The 21301-nt window shown below is 39.3% G+C and overlaps 1 protein-coding gene across 2 annotated transcripts in view; it reads right to left on the bottom strand.

Annotated features, from left to right (window-relative positions):
• MAP3K20 (mitogen-activated protein kinase kinase kinase 20) overlaps positions 1-21301 on the bottom strand; it is an 87465-nt gene that overhangs the window by 40504 nt on the left and 25660 nt on the right. For both annotated transcript variants that reach the window (XM_026852554.1, XM_026852555.1), the window contains exons 3-9: positions 18481-18582; positions 17637-17702; positions 16619-16647; positions 16371-16508; positions 10275-10361; positions 6616-6690; positions 1183-1289 (exon numbers count right to left, since the gene is read on the bottom strand). In XM_026852554.1, coding sequence (XP_026708355.1) covers positions 1183-1289; positions 6616-6690; positions 10275-10361; positions 16371-16508; positions 16619-16647; positions 17637-17702; positions 18481-18582 — 604 coding nt within the window. The remainder of the gene's footprint in view (positions 1-1182; positions 1290-6615; positions 6691-10274; positions 10362-16370; positions 16509-16618; positions 16648-17636; positions 17703-18480; positions 18583-21301) is intronic.

Consider the following 21301-nt stretch of genomic DNA (forward strand, 5'->3'; position numbering starts at 1 on the left):
CCGGTCCCAGGCCGCGGGGCTGCCGCCGCCGCGCTGCTGAGTCAGGGCAGGAGCGGGGCCGACCCCGGAACGGGCTATTTATACTCCCGCCATGTGACCGGGGAGCGCCCCACCGCCAGCTCACTTTTTCCACTCGGCCGGTTCCCGGCGGGCGCCGTGCTTTTCCCCGGGAGCCCGCGGCGGGAAGGCGGGCTGCGGCTTTTGGTACCGGCCTCGTTTCCGCGGGCCCTTCCCCATCCTCCACCCAGCCCTGCTCGCGGGTCTTCGATTCCCGCGCTGACTGCAGGCGGGGAATCGTTCCCTGTTTCTGCTCCCAGCTTACCTGGAGCAGGGCCAACGCTTCTTAATATAGACTGAGGCACGATCGTCTGGTAAAAATCTTCTGCCTATGCAGATCTGTCTTCAATTTTCCTTTTCAAAGAGGGGGACGTACTGCGGAGCGGCAAGCTTTCTAACTGCCAACTGAGCTTCGGGGACGGGTTTTTGAAGTTTTGGCACATACAGAAAATAGGCTGAAACTTTCACTGTAAAACTGTGTCATGTAATAAACTTGTCTCAAATCTCATCGTCATTTATAATCACTTATGAATAAAAATTACAAATCGGCAACAGGTAGTATCATATGCTCAAGCAATGCCGGTGCACTATGCAAAACCAGGGCTAACCCCAGCATATGCCGAATGCGTGGACACAAAACTAAATACAAAGGAGAGAATACACAAAAAATGGCGGAACATGTACAAGTGAAAACAAATGGAAGCTTGGTTTTAAAAGATTTTTTTTATGCCCTTTATCCTTTATTTAGCTATAAACATATGCCTATACACTTTCTATGAAAATTGCAGCAAACATACATATACCCGAGTTGTTTTGCCCTCACAGTATTGATTGAAAACATGTAACTGGTTTTAAGATGTGAATCACAAAACCATAAATACCATGATACCTAAACCATTTTAATAATAAATATAGGGTACAGCTAAGTGTATTGGCTCCTAATACAAGTTTAACAACATTCTGTGCATTCCTGAAAAACAAGGTAAGTTATGTTCTAAAAATACCTCAAGCACAGGTATTTTCTACCAATACATTACTGGAGTCTGATGTCTTTCTGAAAAGAATATGGACTCACCATTTCAAAGGAAAACCACATCATTTCATCTTGGGAGGAAGGAAACTTACCTCCACTCTGCCTTGTTATGCAGGAATGAGTTACACTGGTCTGGAAGGCTGCTGTCATTTGACATAGATTCCAGGATTGAAATGATCTGCTTGAAAGATGGCCTTTTCTGAAGACAAACCCAAAACAAAACAAAGCATTTTCATTCATATACAAGTACTACTGTCCTGTAAATAGTGTAAAACTATTTGCAGGAATTTTTCAATTGAAAGACTGCAAGCAAGAGGAATTGGGGTGTTGCTTTCTGAACACAGCATCCTACAAGAGGCCTGTAAATCTGTAAGTGGGGTTTTCTTTGTTCTTCCCATTGAAGAGTCACATAAGCTAGTATGACTCAAGCCTTAGTCTCCTGTATCTACCAGTAAAACCTTTTGGTTTAAGAGCATTAAACAACATTACCAGCATCAATAACCATCACATTCTTAATTCAAAAGTTTTTTCTCAAGCTAACAAGGAAAATACTGCAAAAAAGGCTGGACCCATTAGCAAGTGGTAATTAGACATCTGGCCTTTTAGAGGTAGTAACCCAAACTCTTTAATGTGTGAACAAGCTATTTAGCTGCCCATCAAAAATGGGTTTCTGGCTGCAGTTCCCCTGTTGCAGAGAAGGACAGACTTTCCAGAAAAACCTCTCACTTAGCTACCTCAGAAGCATCCAGGGAAGAAGTGAAGATGGAGGCTAAGTCTCGCCTAGAAGCCGAGCTCATGTCAGCAGTGTCTGTGGTTTTCTGTCCTGGGCTCATTTACCAAACTTGGTGTTCCACGGCTCTCCATCCAGCACCCACTGTGCTCACTAGTCACAGAGAGCAGTTAAAACTTCTCTGCATTTTCTACTTCCCCCTTAGTCCCAAAAGAAAGCTATGAGGTAGGACAGTAATTGAAAAAGCCACAGTTAAATGTGTTTCTTGAAAGCATGCTGACTCTGTTAGTCTGTTTGACAGACCCCAGACAAGGTTGAGACAAAAGGTTGAAACAAAATGTAGATACATAATAAAGGGATGATGCACATTCTCTCTCTATCGCGCCTGTAATTATACCATTTCTGCTAAAATTACAGATGCCGCAATTAAAACGTGCGTTTTAATTTGGGAGCACAAAAACAATTAGGAACAATACTGAGGTGTCTCTCCCAGGCAGATTCAAGTGATTTCCACATTATAAAAGAAAGACAATTTCTTTATTTTAAATGTCAAACAGCATGAAAAAGTGTCAAATGTGTAACAAAAAAAAAAAAAAGACAAGCTCTCATACTATAATGCTGCACTATTTGGCTGTAACTGGAGGCTTTGCCTGTCATTTTTTCGTCCATCTCCATGATTTCAGGCAACAGACAGTTGGATCAGCTATGCAGATTTTCTTTGCAACAGACAGTGCTTGCCCCAGCCACAATGTATTTATGTGGTTTGGCCCCCAGCCCAGCGTCCATAAGCAGCAACCTGGGCAGTGAGCAGCACGGCAGCAGGCGCTAATTCAGCAGCACATCGCTTGCACTGGTTGATCTAGTCCCAGTGTGGAAACGCAGCAGAGTCCCCCTGCATTTATGGGGGGGATGGTGGAGGCAGCAGTTGTGCCCCTACATGCATGGTGCTGCTGGACCTGCCACAGCTGAGCGGACCCTCTGAACAACCCTGCAAGAGCACAGACCTTGCTGGTCAGGGAGTGTGCCACGCTGGGGGTACAGAGCACAAAATTCATCACTGGCACCAACCTGGACAGACAACTGGCACAAAACTGGTACAGTTTGGGGGAAGGAGAACCTTCCAACAGGCCTCACACCCTTCTTATTCCTACAGCTGCGTCACTTGTAACGGTTCTGGTGGGTGTGAACTGTTGAGGGGATTCAAAAGATTCCCAAATGGTGAGGAAGCTGCTGGACAAGAGACTGTGGGTCCCCACCAATAACCACCAGGGTACTGCAGCTGCTACGTACTGTCCAATGGACTGGTAGGTGTGTAATGTGCCTTTACTGAACTAATTCTAGTTTCAGGAAGAGATGAAGGGCAAACATCCTCATGCTGAAATAATTACAATATTTTATGGCTTATTTAGGATTCTTTTAAAAAACAGTTCAATGAGTTTTGCTTACTCCTTTCTCAGGGATACTGGGAAGTATAGGGCAGGGCCAACACTAACGAGCACAGTCAACACTACTATCAGGCCTGCCTAGAGTGAAGATAATGACAGAGAACAGGGCTTTTACAAAGGGCAGGTAAAAGCACTAACTGACTGATTTGGGAGGAGCAGCAATGCACACTCTGGGTCCTACACTGTAGGCAAATGAGCTGCTGAGCTGCACAACTAGAGCTGGAACAAATGCACAGTCACACAGTACTGACAAGTTTACAGGTACCAGCTTTCCCTGGAGGCGAAGCTGACAGGAGTCCACAAGCCTACACTGCCATGTGGGTTTTGTTGGTTTCCTCCTCCCAGGCAAGGATAATTTCAGATTTAATAAATGCATTCTAAGTGCAGGCTGATACCTTGGTTAAAACTGGCAAGGAGTAGTTGTTGAAACTGGGAGCCCAAGCTGAGAAGCTTTTTTTAAAAAAAGTCGTATTTTTAGTGGATGACTGCTTAGCACTTTCTAGAAAGTCAGGCATCTCAAGTCATTCCTTAGAAGAGATTCTTAAAATATCAAGGCATGAGTCGCCTTTGAAACTTGTTTCCCTTTATATCTGTGATGTCTCATACAAAAATCTTTAAAATATATGGCCCTCTAGAAATAATTCTGGCTAATGTTTTCACTGTTTCCTTCCACTCAATATTTCTTACTAAACAGGTCTGCATAAAACCAGGATATGGCTTTCCTTTCTTGCTGCTGCTCTGTTCCCAGGTTTCTTATTTCCATTAAAATATTCAGTAATTTATAAACATCTTTGATGTTAAAGTGGGCATAAACTGAAGGAACAGATGAAATGAGAAGGAACCACTCACCTGTGTTTCAAAAACAAGTATCCCTAGTAAACAAAGGCATTAGGGATGAGCAACCATGTTTGTACAATTATCTAGTACCCAAGCAAAAGCAGCTTGTTTGTTAGGGATTTTAACATGTGGTAGTAGTTATCTAAGATACTTAGTTACCACAGAATTATTCTTTAATAATTACTGACTTTTAAAATTATTAATTAAAATTTTAGTAAAATGCTTTGAACCTACTGGAGACTGTTTCAACTAGCACAGTTTAGACAGTATAAAGACTACCATTACAAATATGAGGTGGAGCAATGCACTACGGACATTCTTCTCCACATACAAAGAAATTCTTAAGAATTCAAAGTTAAGTTGATAACTCTGTCCGTTCTCATGAGGAAGTTACGGTGTGAGCAGCGCCTGACACTCCAGCTGCTCTGTGGCAGCTCTCCGAACGTATTCCTTAGCCCCACAGTAAATGCACATCCTTCTTTTCTCAGAGGTAAGCCACCTACAGATATCTTGTGCTTTCTGCAGGCTAGAAGTATGCATATTAGCAATTGCTTTTGAGCAGCTGCCATCCTCAAGCTCACCCTGCCTGACCTCCAGTAACTTGTTCATGCATTGACTATCTGATTTTCTAAAGCTAATCCTGGTGAAAAGGGAATGTCACACAGAACAGTATTTTAGAGGAGTGTGCTCCATCTTTTGGATCATGCAGGCCACACAGCCTTTTATCAAGGCATTTTGAGAGCTGTAAGTAGAGAGCCTTTCCCAGCACGTGACTAAGTCACATGACCAAACTATGACCAGAGATTACTCCATTTCAGCCATGTGAACAATGCATTTACAATTGCCTAACAGAAGAGAAGCTGCATGAAAACAGTAGCAAAAAGCAGACTGTCAGAAAAACCTGACTAACATGAGATTCACTCTTCGCACACATCAGATGCCTCTGGGCACAGTGATCCCAGGAACCAGCCCAAACAGGTGAATGGCTTGCACAGACAGAACTCGGCCTGATGGTTGGGCATCCTTCTTTTATAACATGTAGATCTATCCCTCTCCTTGAAAAACATCAACAGCTTTCTGGATGCTTATATATGTGGCTAGAGCAGACCAGACAGCAAGCTGATATGGTATGTCTTGCAATTACAGAAAAGAAACTCTAATAATTCTTGTTCTGGGGCATTTGGTGGTGATGCTGAAGCTTGTGCATAGTTATTGAAGATATGTAGTTACCACTGGAAAGTGCTCTTCAGTATTACTAACCTAGAACAGTATACTTGTAGATGCAAAGACCCAAGGCATTTTTCTCCCCTCCCTTCTGTGCAGAGTTTAAAGAGGGGAATGTCATTTAAATGGGTGTTCATGTGGAAACCACACACTGATGATGGATATCAGGCTTCCAGATCTATTCTGAAGGAAAGCAACTCCTTGCTTAAAAAACCCCCAATACCAAGAAGGGAAGTCTCCTTTCCCATATTGCTCTTCTATGGCTACTCCCTGGTGATAAATTCTAGCTTTAGAGCACCTAAATGCTATAATTCACCCTGGGCTTAAACTTAGTATCTCTGAAGTAGTACCTAACTTTCTTCTGAATTGAAAGGAACAAAGTTCTTGCTGGTGCCTCGACTTGAAAAATCATAATTTCCTTTTCTTATTCATCCTTCCCTCTCTCAAATACCTTCATAGGCAAAGGAAATGAATGCTAATACTTGATAATAAAGCTAGTATGCCCACAGGCTCTTTCCAGCCAGTTTTATGTACAACAGGATGGTAGCACAGTCAGTTTCAAGAAGGTAACTCCGGTAATCTACAAAAGCTTTTACAGAGTAAACACTCTCTTTTAATTTCCTTTTTAGTTTATTCTTGTAGGGGCAGATTAATAGTGACAATGGTTTGCCTCTTTAACTTGCATTTTTACTCTGTTTTCATGGTTAAACAGTATATTACAGTACTTTGATTATTATATTACAGTATAATCATTACAAAGCTCATCGAAGTCCTAAGGGAAAAGATTAGGAAAGGTTTAATGTCAATTTATAGTATGTTGCTGCTGTTCCTACCCGCATTTTATGGATTAACTTATTTTTTACATGTTTTCAACATAAGGCAGGCATCAAAGATGGCCCTTGAAAAAGACACTTCATACGTGATGCTCACATACATCCAAGAAAGATTAACTACTAACTACTGAAAGAAAACAGAAAAAAACAATTCTTCACTTGCTCCAAAATGGCTACATTCTTGCCATCTCACCCTATTTGCAGGCTTGTAAATACTCAGTCTTGAGTAGTCAGGTAAATTAGTAGCATAATAATTCTTGGATAAAGAGAGACATTTAGGTATAAGTATGTAAACGCATTTTTTAAAAGACAGCCTCAGCTATCTCTGTGAAGAAATGTGTCTACTAACATGCAGCAATGGTGTTAGCTAGGAATTGTACCCCAAAGAAACACTGACATACTTAGCAAAAGAAGGCAGGGGGTGGTGGTATAGAAATCAAACACAAATTACATTACCTTTGAATCAGCATCCCAACATTGGTGCATGAGCTCTGCAAAACTTCTGGGACAACTGCTTGGAATGGTTAATCTCTAAAGGAGAGAGAATGTACCAGTTATTGGAATCATTTCCCTTTAAGCTGCTAATAATAGATTTCTTATAAAAGCAATGTAATTAAAAGAAGTAAACCAGACTCTTCTTTCTTTTAAATGCAATATAAAAAACTGATGATTGACATATTAAAAAGAAAAATCAAAACTGTTAACACTAGCAACATGTAAAAATTAATTAATAGAAGGAATGGATCAAATGCACAAATGGAGTTGCTCAAGAAAGCTCAGAGATAAGGAAGTGAAAATGAAGCAAACAACTTTTAATACTAAAACATAATGGTTTGTGAAGGTTACTAAATGGTATTCTAAGATGCCTGTCAAGACAGGTGTAATGTACAGCCTGCCTTAATTCCTTTCTCCCACACAAATGATCCAGCTGTAGATACTATAACCACTTTTGATATAACATATGGCTGAAATATAGGTTACAGTAAGTGAGTTAAAAAGAGTTAAGTGAAGCTCTACATGACACAAGAGACGTTTCATGAGCCTGTGGCCAGAAGGATTAATGAGGACATGCAGATCTCAGAGAGCACTCACAGAGCACAGTGATCTCATATAAATATTTCCTGATGACTGAAGACAAGGAGCTGCTGGTTATAGCCAGGACCACTGACTACACAGAATTAGTTTGAAGCTTACTTGGTTTCCTTTGCTGAGAGTTTTAAACCATGCAAAGATTCCTTCAATCTGTCTTAGAGGACTTTTAGTTTAAAGACTCTGCCTCCACACTGGAAAGCCTAAAAGCAAATCCATTCTCATATACACACACATACACGGATACCGAAGCCTCTTCAGTTGAGATTAAATGTGCATCCCAACAACATTACACATATAAGATCCTTCTGCTCTCACTAAGGCAGTTAACTGACTTCAGATGTTTCAAACTAAAACAAACAAAAAAAAGTAGATAAAACCCAGTTCCTCGGTGAAAATGGGTTCAAATATAAGAGGGGTCAAGCTAGAAAAAGGGTTCCCTGTCCTGTTAACGGGTGAGAACCAGGTATTACAGTCCTGTTCAGACAAATCTGCCAGGAAGACCCTTTGATCTGTTCTACTCCTGGCATTTCAGAAGCAAAGCAGAGCAAGTTGTCTCAAATTGTACCATTATATTACTGCAACATGACCTGCAAAGCCTTACAAGCCACAGCAGCCAAAGTACGAGTTAGGAAATTCTGCTGTACAAGCATTTGAACACCATGAAAACTGGAAACATGAGATGCACAGGAGTAGGATTATTAAAATAATGTAATACCTTAAGGTACAAAGCTTTCTGTACAAGAAATACACAGAAATTTGTACAATGCATAAACAAATTGTACTGGTGCTTGATCTCTGGTTGAGTCATTAGCCTAAAAATACACTGGCTGGTCTTGCTACAGTATTTGTCTGTAACCCTCACTGTTCCAGGAGGTGGAAAATCAGTTACAATCAGTTGCAAATGTGTCTCACTTGTGCAGAGTGTTATCTGTCATGTACTATAGATGTAGCAGGTTCCAGAAGTGTTGTGTTATAATAAATACAACATTTCTCAGTGGTAATTTATTATGAGGTCACACCTAGCATAATCTGAACTCTTTTGTTTTCTGGATTTAAAAAAAACAAACCAAAACCGAAACTCTAGCAGAATAAAAATAATACTGTGAAATTATGCAGAGCGTCAAAGACGACCCATAAAGAATCATTAAAATCCACTTTTTTTGTTGGGCTCAGGCTTCACAAAGGGGGATTTTTCACCCTACACAACTATGCCTTTGGCCTCAGTCCCACACTGATTTTAGTAAGAGATTTGCGGTGCAAAAAATGAAGGACTTGCTCAACAGTGAATCAATTCTGTTGTGAACTGGAACCATGCAACTCCACTGATGCTAACAAATTGAACTGAGAGCAGAACCTGAACCTCACACTTGCTTTGGGACATAGAAACTATGCAGAAAACTAGCACAAGCTGACTTTTACGAGGCTTATGCTGGGCATGTTCCCTAAATCATGGCCAGAAAAAATAAAAACTATGTAATCAAGTGTTAATGTCCTCTAAGCACCCTGGCACCCTTCCAAAGAAGATGGTAGCAACAGGCTAGTGGTATCTGACAGGCAAACAGCTGGCTCTGAAAATGTCACCCCTTAGGGTTTCTTCAGCCATGAGTAAAATAGTTGTCATGTACACATTTTGTTCATACTGTATTTTACACAGTTCCTTGCTGTGGAAGACTGTAGAGAAATGTGTGTTGTACCCTCTGACATCTTTCAGCATATGACTACATTTCTTTACAACATTCCAAATGCCACTCTGTACCCCTTATATAAAACTGCAAATGGAGGCAGAGGAAAGAAAAACTGTTGATGGAAAGCTTTATGGTTCCTCTTTCAAACTGATGTATGAGGCTTTTCTTAAACTACAAGAAAGAGTCTCATTGTGCCTCCTGCTCTGATAAACGCTGTAGAAGACCACAGTCTTAATCTTCATGCTGTTAGTGTAGCATTTCCAACTAATAGGTGTATCAAAGTATCACTCACTGGAATTAATCCAGTCCTTAAATAGAAGAAAAAAAGAGAGGGGAAAAAAAAACACCAACAAAAAATATTAAACTAAGAGGAGGAAACCTAACTCCTCTGTTTAACTCTGAAGCATTTTGAGAAACAGTTTATGTAGAATAATAGGAATCTGTATTGTACAGCCACTGCCTCGCCATTGTAACGTTTCCCAAGCTTCCGCTGTGTCTAGATAGAGGAGGTTTCATCTTTGTGGAGGATTTCCATGCTTGTCTGTGTGTGGTACAGTCACAACTTTAAATGTTTTTTAAATGTAGTTACTGTCTTTGATATCAAGGGACTATGTGTTCAGATATACGCTCACATGTCCAACTAACTGAAAGCCTCAATTTGTGAGGAGAAGAAAAGCGAGGCTGGGGACACTGTACAAACGGTGTTTACACCACTGAAGTGCTTTTGAAATGGAAAGACTCTGCATGAGGAGGCTTGCAGCTATGCCACAGCCTTGCCGATACCAGTGAGGAGCTCATCTTCAATGTAGTGTTGAACGTAGGTGGCAAAACTGTAATTTCTCTCTTTTTTTAAAACTATTTTTTCTTCTTTTATTTTTGAAATTTTCATCTAAGCGGCAGTTTCTTGTACTATAGTGACTCCTGCTGGGAGAGTTAAGTTGAAGTAGCTGAAGGTCTCTTACAGATATATCAACTCCCGGCCAGTAAAAAGATGTCCTAAACGCAGGAGATGGAGTTAAACTGTTCCCCTACCTTGGACGCAATGGCTTCTTTCATCACTAAGAACAAACCCCTAGGTTTTACAATTGAGACTGAGAAACTAGTACAGTACTTGTACAATTTTTGATCTACAGCATCACGACGTGAAGCTGCAACAATTAGATGTAAAGGGTCCATTCATGAGGAATAACATCACTTTGACCCTTTGTGTTAGCTCCTACTGCTAATCTTTCCATACGCGTGAACTTACTTTCAATTTGAAGAAGATGAAAAAGTCTTTTGCAAAACCCCAATACTGTTTTCTGATCTATGTACCTGAATGTAGAAACGTAGTCTTACCTCGTTTTTTTCTACTACAAGCCAAGCTACTTGTAATCCTTCCAAGCCTTTAAAGGGGACCTCCCTTGTTAGCATCTCCCAGAGAACCTGGAACAGAGAAAAAGAAAAGAATTTTTATTTCTGTACTTTGTATTTTAAATACGTTATTAAACCTTGATACAGCACTATTCTGTATCCAATTATCAGGCAACCAGTTTCCATTTGCAGGAACTTGGACCAGTGTTTGTGTGCAAGATCCTCTCACTAAATTAATTTGAATGTTTCTGCTTTTTCCTCTACAGAAAAGCCCAGATGAAAAACTGGGTTGTGTGGGGTATAACACCTGCAATTTTGCGAGAGCTGTGGTAAATGCTTTTTGCTTTCTTTGTACACTATAAAAAGTTTACATTTGGCAGTTGAGACTTGGGAAGACAATGAACTCCTCCTCTCCTTCTCAGTCCCAACTAGATACATCTTTGCTTTGTAGTCATTTCGCATTTAAAAATATTTCTAAATGATTGCAACTAGTGCTTCTCAGTAGTCAGAATATGATCCAAAAGGTATTTTGCTCCTGTGATATGCCTATGAAAATATTAAATACAATTGTGCAAGCAAAACTGTAATTGCTTATCTCCAAGTATGTGATTATGTTAAACTAAACAATATACACCATACAGAAAATTACTCTGTGCTCCTCAATATCTTATAGATGCACTGTCCTAAGGTATAGAAAGATCTCCTAATTTCACATCCTTTTAGTGTTTTGGTAACACAGTACCTGAGACTCTGAGCTTCTCTGTAGAAAAGAGTTTGGCATCAACAAAAAGGCTTCAAGTCAATGAATTCAACTTGCTTTTCTGCTATTGGGAATACATATTGGAGTTCAACCAAATTAACAGGCATTTTGTACCTTCGCTTGTATATATCTTTTTTTTTTTTTCTTAAATCAGAATCTGAATATATATATCTTACTACAAGTATCTACATCCAAACTTCTGCTGCTGCTCATATACCAAGCATATCAATAAAAAAAGAGACATAATTAATGTAGGATCTGTCCAAATGCATCAAGATCCTTAAGCAAGTCTCTATATCCTAACTATTTGGGTTAGCACCCAGGCTTATTCCAGCTTCATCATTTTGAAGGGATTCTGGCCAGCTGTGAAAGTAATTAGAAAGAAAATGCGAGAATATTGGCAGATGCTGCTCAAGCAGAAAAAAACGCATTGAAGCAGAGTTGGGCCTTTAATCAAGTGACAAGGGTACTCCATCAATAGACCTATTTGAATAATTCTGTTTGAGTCAGAAGACTGATTAGTAAAGGTAAGGGCATCTTGGAAAAAAATAAGTAAAAGGACAGTTTTCTTAAGAAATATATGGGGAAAGCTATCATAAAGGTATTCAACTCTCCTGTTTGCCTCAATTCATTCCCTTTAGAAGAAGAAAAAAAGGCACCTCAATTTGTAATTCCAATTATCACCTCTCTACTGACAGAGAAGGAAATTTAACTGTGAGAGAAGGAAATAATTTAGCAGTCCCAGGTACTTCAGATAAAGCAGGGTACAAAATAGCCAGTTTAAAACAAAAGCCTCTGTACCAAATCAAACATGCAGCTGGAGCAGCCTTGCAGAACCACCTCATCTATATGGCTGTACCATGAAACCACAGAGAAGAAACTCAGGTTTGCACATCAGTATCTAAATACATCTTTCAAGTAAAGAACATAACGAAATACATGTTAAATGTCTCTAAGAGACCTGAGCAGGAAAACTCTACTGCTCTACCTTCCTTTCAGAAGACTATAAATTGTAACGGTTGTCTTGTTTCATTCATGCACATAAGCTTGTGCAGAACATTTTGCACTGAATTCCTTCATCATGACACCTTTAGTGTTTATTTCCACTGTCTGTAGGGATCACTGCCTTCCTAAACCAACAGTGCTAGCTTAAAACACTTCAAGACTGCACACAGTTCAAGAAAAAAACAGCAATCTGACACAATACAAAGATGTTTTCTTAATATCCTTTTTTGTACTAATAGCAGAAGAAAGTAAAAGATAGAAAAGTAGGATGTCAGAAATCCTTGTATTAATTTACACAGGTTTTGAAAATGTTCTAACAACAATGGAAATTTCATGCTCAGGCCAACAGTGTAGAGAGAAATCCTGTCTTTCCAACGGTCACATGTCCATCTTCAGTTTTATAGGACCTTCAACCCCATCTCATGAATTAGCTCCCTGAATCATCAGCTAAGGTGAGTGATTGCATTATCAGTCTTTTAAAAAGCAGCGAATAGGTATCTTGTGCATTCCCATTTGTCTCTTCCTGTTCCCAGGGTCATTCAGCAGCAGAAAAAGCACCTCAACCTGACTTACCCCGGCCTCTATTGTGAGATACACTCTTCATTTTCAGAACTGGCTCCCCAGCTCACCTCATATGGAAATCAATCTATCTTCCATTTCTGGTGTAATTTAATCAATACTGACATGGTTCACTTCCCCTCCCATCTCTAATGGTGAGGATCACCTGCTTTCCTGATACATCATATCTCTATGATAATGGACAGCAGGTGCTCACAGAAAAACAGCCAAGCTAGAAACTCTGATGGAAAACAAAGCAAGATCATTTAATGTGGTAGTTTGAAAGTTCTGGCCACTGAAGATGTTGGGCTCTCTTTGCATACAGAGAAACAGAAAGGAGAAATAAATGTATGAATGTTCATCCTATACATGAAGTTGAGAATAAAAATTACATGGTCTTCAGAAAAAGCTCACACACTTCTGTCGGCTCAGCTGTGCATTTCAATTCTTATCCTCTCAACTATGTGACAACAACCAAGAGAGAAAAACCCAAACCACAACCTCCCACATCCCCCCCACAGTGCAAAGCCAACAAAGATTCAAAGTGCAACACAGGATAGGGAACATCCAAATTAGTAATGTGAGAAAAAGCAAACACTCTGAACATCTTCACTGAAAAAAAAGAAATCTTCAAGTGTTCACAGATGATGGTCAGGAGCCACAATTAGCAGAAGTACAGCATGAGCAGAAAGTGTCGCACTCTTAGGCATGAAAATTAGGTCAGTTTTCTCTGCATTGATTCAAGTAGAAGTTAAAGATCTCATAATTCTTTTCAAAAAGAGTAAGGGATAACCCCTAGAGCTGGCCAACATTCCCTCTATAAATAACATATGTTCTCATAGCTAAAGCAATGTATGAACTATTGCTAGGAGCTTAACAGCTGCTACATTTAATGGCAGTCTCTATGCTACCAATAGCAAATTAATGGTTTTACTTTTTTGCTAAGTGTTAAAATAATTCAGCTACATCACATAAGCTTTCTATGATTAAACACATTGATACTGATACACAAACACAGGCTACAGTGCACGACACACAATTTTGTCAGAATAACGTATTCTGAGCATGTATCTTCATGATTTCAAAACAGCTTTAAGAGTGAACATTTTCATTCCACATACACTTCCATATCTGGAAGAGACGCAAGGAATCATTTTGGAGCAACACACACAATGACATGCAAGTCAATTTCTGTGTTGATCACTTGTAACACTTGGTATCTGATGTTTAGAGTATGGATTTGGAAGTGGATGAGAAAAGAGAATCACAGCACAGCTGAGGGAAAGTGCAAGATCTCTCTTTGTGTTGTAATAAATCTCCTGCAACATTTAGCTTTAGCATTTCATGGCAGTATTATAAATTATTTACTATATATATCAAAGAGAATACATGGACCTGTTTAACCATCCATGAAGAGCAGGACAAACTAATGTGAACATTAGCAATAAACATGTATGTAACTGTTCACAAAGAGAAAAATTAATTTCAGCTGAGGAGCACTCAGACCTATAAGGTGGCAGAAAGACTGACACTTCATGGAAAAAAAACTCTTGCACATTTTAAGAATATTTAAAATCACAGCCTTGTTTGTAGAAAGAAAAGCCAGTCAGGAAAAAAAAAATAGAAAAGAAATTAAAGAAAACCATGTGGAAGGCGGCAAATACTGCAAACAAAATATCTGTTCCTAGCATCTTACTAGTTTACATTTGAAAGGATTCTGTTCTTTGTTAACAGGACTTTAAGTAAAGAAAAGCAGATTTGTCTCTAGCACAAAAGCTGCTGGCAAGTGTTACACTTTGAAAAGGGATTCTTTAAATTTTGTTTTTCTAGATGATAATCATTTGAGGAGACAAAAATACCCTTTCTAAGATTTTTTTGTTGTTGTTGTTTTCAGTCGCCTAGCTAATTCTGTGATGGTCCAACACTTATTATAGGAAGATTCCAACTTTCAGTGTTATATTCGGACAATTTCTTGCTGGTATAACCCCATTATTTCATCAACAGAGAACTTGGGCCACCGCCATTCTTCATTTCTACCCCTGTATCTCCTCTGAAAACAATGGTGTTCCAAGACTGGAGTTATAAAAAGACTAATTCATTCCTAAGTGCTTATGAATTCATGAGCTTCTACCCACAGTAGAACAAATTAGCTCAAAAACAATATATTAAAAAATGTGGGTCAAATATTATTAGGCATGCTAAAGTAGCACTATACACCCATAAGCACATTAAAATATTCTAGTAACACTGAATTGTTTTCATATGGAGGGTAGTTGAGTTTTACCTCCAAGCACAGAACTGTCAAAGGAGCTTTACTTTTTGGACAAAGAAGAATAAACTACGTGTGACATACCGTTCCCAAGGCTCTGGTAATAGTTGACATGATAAGATATTAAACAATTTCTTACCTTCTCCCAGTTTTAGAACATTACTTACAGTCAGTTTGCACCAAGATGACTATAAGCAATTTGAGCTATAAGACCATGTTTGGAATTTCTCCTCTAACATTTTTGCTTTGTTTGGAAACTGAAATGTTTCCCTTCAGTGGATAATATGTGATTGCTTCCAGTAACAGTTTACATTATCATTTACATTTGTTAGTTTACGTTCTGTTTGTGACCTAGTTCAGTTAAGCAAGCAAGGATTTTGAATCTGCCAATACAGGCTTTTTCTCCCTCATTGCAAACCTTCAACCTTTCACTGGTGATGCCACATCATCTCTCATATTTTTTTTTCCACTATAAGCAACTGTTTGGAAAAAAGTTAAGTCATCTTCCATTGGGACATCAGCTTAGCTGTGTACAGGTGCTAGCTTAAAACCATAATGCCTCCCTCACATCTATCTCTTCCCACCTCTCAAAGAGGTAATACTTGACAGGTACTAAAACAATTCCTCATTGTGCCACTCACTGTTGAATCCAAACCCAAAAATGGTTAACACAGAGATATGCAGGAAAAGTACAATCTGACATCCTTTCCCTTTTGCCCCCAAAGTATTCATTACCGTTCTCTGCCAGAGAAATGCTATGGAGCTTAGGCACACAACTGGTCTGACCAGTAGGGCTATTTCTAGCTTATTTTAGATTGCAGAGCAAAACCAAATTAGAGTTTAACTGTGGACAGAGTGAAATAATTCACATCACTGTACCCGCAAACCTGACATTCTGATGAACTATAAGTGATTGTTCCCCCTTCAGAAAAATGGCAAAGCCATGCTGGACTGTTCTACATTTTAGATGGGGCCTCTACCTCCACAAGAGATACAGTCTCTATTCTCACAGCTAATGATAGCAGGGTCTTCTAAACAATTAAGCATGGGGTAGAAGTGCCTTACTTTTTAAAATAAAACTAGTGATACCCCATTTTATGGGTAGTGGTGTCTTAATCAATTCATCCTGCTATACACCTATAACAACACAACATTTTTCTCTTCCATGAAAAAATGCAAGCAAATATTCATGATGCAGATTGTTCATCAGCTCCTGGAAGCCTTTGGACATATGCTGAATACTTGTTGTAAAGCATGTGCTTCCCACACTGGCATGCTGCTAATCTGATCAGATGAGGATCTTACTAAACATGCAAGACACTGTTCTTCCTATCATTTTCAAGCATGCAATTATAAATTATGGGTCGGTCTTGAAAAAAAAGTGTCATTATTTTTTGTTGTCCTTATGTAGAATTGTTGTTCCTGCATCACATGAATTCTGTCACACTAGAGATCTGCTACTATGCATGGGGAAATGAGAGGCACTCACCACTCCGTACGAGTACGTGTCACATGTTTCAGACACTGGGAGACTTTGGATAACTTCTGGGGCCATCCATGGAAAAGTGCCCACTAGTGACATGTGTGTTGTATGGGAGTGGAACCTTGAGGCACCAAAATCACAGATCTGCAAAAATAAATAAAAAGTAAACATATTAGAGTATCAACCTCATTCATTAGGCATCAAAACATTGAGTCAAGCAGCAGCATCTCTACAAATAATTAAAGTGTTCATACCTTTAACACACCATCAGCAGCTATAACAACTGAAAATAAAAAAAAAAGGTTACAAGATTGTTATCAAAAATAAACAAAATACATTTTCACAGAAAGGCTTTGGATTTGATCAAGAAAAATGATCCTATAGTGAGCCACCACTTGAATGGGCACACATGCACGACTGTCCTGTTTTCTTTCAGAAGCTTTAGAGAACAGAGAACATCTGCTAAATACCTGCAAGCCTCTGAACAAACTCAAAACCCTTTAAGCCTTACTAAGTTCAAAGGTAACAACACAACTACATTTAAAATACAGATAAACTCCATTCTCCCCAATGTAGTTAGGCTTAACAAGAAGGTCGCTGAAAGATTTATTAATAAAAGGAGAAAACTTAAAACTGAGGTGAGATCTAGACTTTCCTTAACTATTATCTCCTCATATGCATTATTAAAACCTGTGTCTCTCGTATCCCACTATTAGTAGTGACATTTTCAGTTAAAAGGCAGCATTCAGCAAATTTCATAAATGATCAACTGCCAAGTACAGACTAACCAGTACAGCTCCACACTGAGTGCATATTACTCAAAAGCATGAATACCTGTCAAACCTCAAAACAGGCCACAGTAAAGGAAAGATTTTCAGGTAACAAATAATAGGCCTTATCCAGTCTATTGTGTCTGGTGTCTGCCAGCCTTTCCTGGTACTCAACCTTTCCAAATAGAAAAAAGGAGCGAGGAGTGTCCAGGCAATGTCTGACAGCTGGTAAGATGGGTACAATCATGGTCAGCAAGACACAACTTGAAAGAGCCCTCCACAGTGCTCTAAAATGATGCCAGTGATTGTAACAAAGCTCAGACAGGCTCAGGGTGGGGAGGAGGGAACAGGCTTTTCTGTGCCTCAATAACTTTTAGTGCAGCTTGATGACAGCCAAGGTGTTAGTTAGTCCTGCGTGTTCAGAAAGCTCAGGTACAGATTTAGAACAGTACATTAACAGGCAACAGCAAATGCAGAGCATTTCAATGTTTTGCTACTTTACCATTCCTGGACTTCAGATCCCTGTGGATTACTTTGACTGGAGCTTCCATGTGTAAATAGTGCATTCCTAAAAGAAAGGGAACAATCTAGTTAGGCAGGCCGAGTGTGGTCATCATGTATCAGCAGTGATGTTTTCTGTTTCCCATTAATTGTCCTCATTACGAGTTGGCATACCTGTATACCACACTGATATGCTGCAGGAGAAGCAAAGCTTCCCATAATTTGCTTTGAGTGAAAAACACTAAGCAAAGATTATATATATCTCTCAGAGCATCTATATAGGTATTTTAATGCTTTCTAATGTCACAGTTATCTTCTCTAAGGTGTTGTCTACACAGGAAAAGCCAAGATATGAATTTACTGTTCATTCATTAGTTTACAGTAATTCTTGTATGGTCACAGAGAACACAAATGACAAAACAGCTTGTTCTGCATTATTATATGAAGAATTTCAGTATGTTTGCTGAGAATACGCCCTTAGCTTCCTTAAATGTCCCAATTCAAACCAAATGTAAGGATAATTATGCACTTTAGCTCATAATTACTCTACATTAGTAAAATTATTCTCTTGGGACTCAGGGCAAACCAGAAGTAAAACTGGCTTACAGAAGTCATTTCCATTCCAGAAATTATTTTTGGATTCATAACAACTAAGGAACACATTAAAAAGCCCAGTGAATGGGGTTTGCTTTTTTTATGTTTAGGTTTTTTGGTTTGGTTTTTTTATTTTTACAATTTGAATAAGGAAGTATAGGAAGGCTTTTCCCGACTTCATAGGAAAAGCATCTCCAGCTGTACACTGTGCTGGCCATGTACACTAGTAATACACTGCTCGTCTTGCTTACCTTTAGCTATGTCAGTTGCCCAGGTCATGATATGATCCATATCCATCTCTTCACTTTTGTTACTATTAATGTAATCAAACAGTGAGCCAGCAGAAGCATACTCTGTTAAAAAACAACAACAAATAAACTCACATCACATTTTGAAACATTGCACCTGAACTGAAAGATCCAATGGAAACTCTGCCAGCTTCAGAAAGCAGTCAATCTCTGGCTTAATGACAAAGAATTTGGGTTCAGTGGCTAATATTATTAGTGTAGTAAAGGAGTGGTAGATTGTTCTAATTATCCCAACACAGACATAATCTACTGTTAAGAAAAAAAAAAAAAAAAAAAAAAAAAAAAGGTAAAATCATATATAACAACAGGCATTAAAATGAAAAGACATTAGAAAGGTCTCGCATCAAGAAAGCTCAGGCAAAGCAGTTAAAATTCCAGAGTAAAGGGTTTTGGATGCTCCTTGTTCAGGATGAACAAACCTTTTTCCTCTCAACTACACCTACAGAAATCCACAGCAGGATTATATGGGTAAAAACAAGGGCTTTTTTCATCCACTGGTGTTTGCAAGTGTGGCAGATGGAACCCAGACTGTCAGAGCTTGTGGGTCTGAGCTGGAATAACAAGCTAGTTACACCTACACACATTTAGGTGTGAAACTGGAGACAACTGAAACCTCCACAGTGCCACTTTTATATAAACTGAAATTCCTACATATTTAAACAGTGCTTTTGCTGCTCCTGATCAGAGAAGCTGTTAATGAATGAGCTTGGTGGTATAAAATCCTTCTTACTGTTTCCAAAGACAAAAGATATTCCCCTCTGGTGACCAGTACCGCGTATAAATGATATCCCATAACAAAGGATTTTATTTTTTTTTTAGTAAAATAAGATGATAAATGTATAATGTTCTATGAGGAAGAAAGGGTTTGCAAGTATAAAGGGAAATTAAAATTTTCTTTTCCTATTTCCCCATGGAAGAACAGAGTAGCAGATTAAATAGTCTGTTCATATAAAAAACAGAAGGATGAAACTAGAGGTATAATCCTGAGGTAAACAGGCCAGATTTCCATGTGCTGCAGGCATGTTCACCAGTCTACAAGCTGTAGCTCCTCTGCTCAGTATTTATTAAATAAGTCTGCTGCTTTCTTAGTATTGATTCATGTTTCACCAAAAACACAACAGAAGGTTCATGAGTTGAAGGAACTGATATATTTTCTTCTGTATGGTTGCCAAAACAGAGTGGGCGCATGCCACCCAGCATAGCCCAAGTAGCACAAAGACCTGGAGGATGCAAGGAGCAGCTTCAGGCCTTCTGTCCTTCTCTCCCAAGGCTATTCAGTTTGTTTCTTGGGCAGAAGTTAAAATCTACTCACAAGACTCTCAAATTCTTCATACCTAAGGTGGCAAACCAGCTGGTATACAACTGAAATGCTTAATTTCAGCCATTTCAAAGCAGCCACAAAATAACTTCCTCTAAGAGTACATCAAATATATGGCAATTATTGTTAATAGTAGTATTAATCAATGAATGATATATGATAGGATAAATACATTAAAAAAACCCCATTGCTCCTCACCAAGGAAATCAAAACCACTGGGAGATTGTTGTGCGGGGAAGAAAGCTCTGGGACGAGACTGAATCCGCTGCCTAGAACAAGGTAGGCCATATAAGAAGATTCCAGTGCTAAATGAAAGGAAAGAGCGAGAAAATAGGAAGTCCCCTGAAAGTAAACACTCAAGTGGCAAGTTAGTTTTGGATCATTACTGTGGGACCTCCCGCTGAAAGGAGCCTCTGCAGGAGACAGAAGAGTTTCTGATGTCACTGAAAGAGGAGTAAGCCGCTGACCCGCACATTTCCTCAATTAAAACATAAGCTTTTTTTACCCATGATGTCATCATCTGTCTTATAAATGGATTCTTCGGGAATAGGTTGGCTGCACACTTTGCATGCCTTTACAATGCATAATTTGATCCATCAGGGTCAGGGACAACTCAGTTCCCCAAGCCCTCTGCCACTCTGTGTTAACAGAAGCAAGCAAGCTTCAACCAACAAAGCTTGATCCTTTATTATTTCTTTTATGTATTTATTGTGCCACAGGTTTTTACTAGGAGTTATGGATTTGGAAATCATATCACAAAGATAATTTTCTCTCAGTAATGGAAAGGAGGTATTTGCTTTAGAAAAAAAAAGCTCTGAATGCCTGATTAGACCCACCCTGTGCTGGGCTGTGGAACACCATGCATTTCTGTGCAGACGGGGGCACAAGCTCCAAGAACGTTTTGAGAAGAGGCAGCTGTGGTCAAAAACCAGATCTGAAGGCTAGTCATTGAGACTGCTGTTGACAGAGTCAGCCAGTAACATCTAAAATGATGTGATCCACATTAGCAGCTCGCTGGGCGGGATGATCAGTTATAACACTGACATACATCCCAGCAGGGAAACGTGTTTTGACTGCAGATGTAGCCTTTCTCTAAGAACTCTTTGACGATCCCACATAAGATGTTACGTGCAGCTAATGCTCAGTACATGCCTATGCTTGGCTGAATGCCCTCATCTCCATCGCTCTGAAGAAACATTAGTTTCTCAGGATTACTTCTTGTTTGGGATTTTCTCTCAATAAGAAATGGATCTCTGACTAAACACAGGATTAAGTCTGCAACACTGAAGGCCATCCAGAAAATCACAGAGTGAAAATCCCTCTAAATTTCAGAGCAATTAACATTTATTTTCCCAGTAGACATTCTCTCATTTGAAAATGGTGTGGGGAAATGAAGCCTTGCTTCCCTTCCAAACCACAGGACTCCAGATTCCTTGGAAGTTGCAG

The sequence above is a fragment of the Athene cunicularia genome, assembly GCF_003259725.1.
Source record: "Athene cunicularia isolate RWA chromosome 7 unlocalized genomic scaffold, athCun1 chr7_part1, whole genome shotgun sequence".
NCBI classification, from domain to species: Eukaryota; Metazoa; Chordata; class Aves; order Strigiformes; family Strigidae; genus Athene; species Athene cunicularia.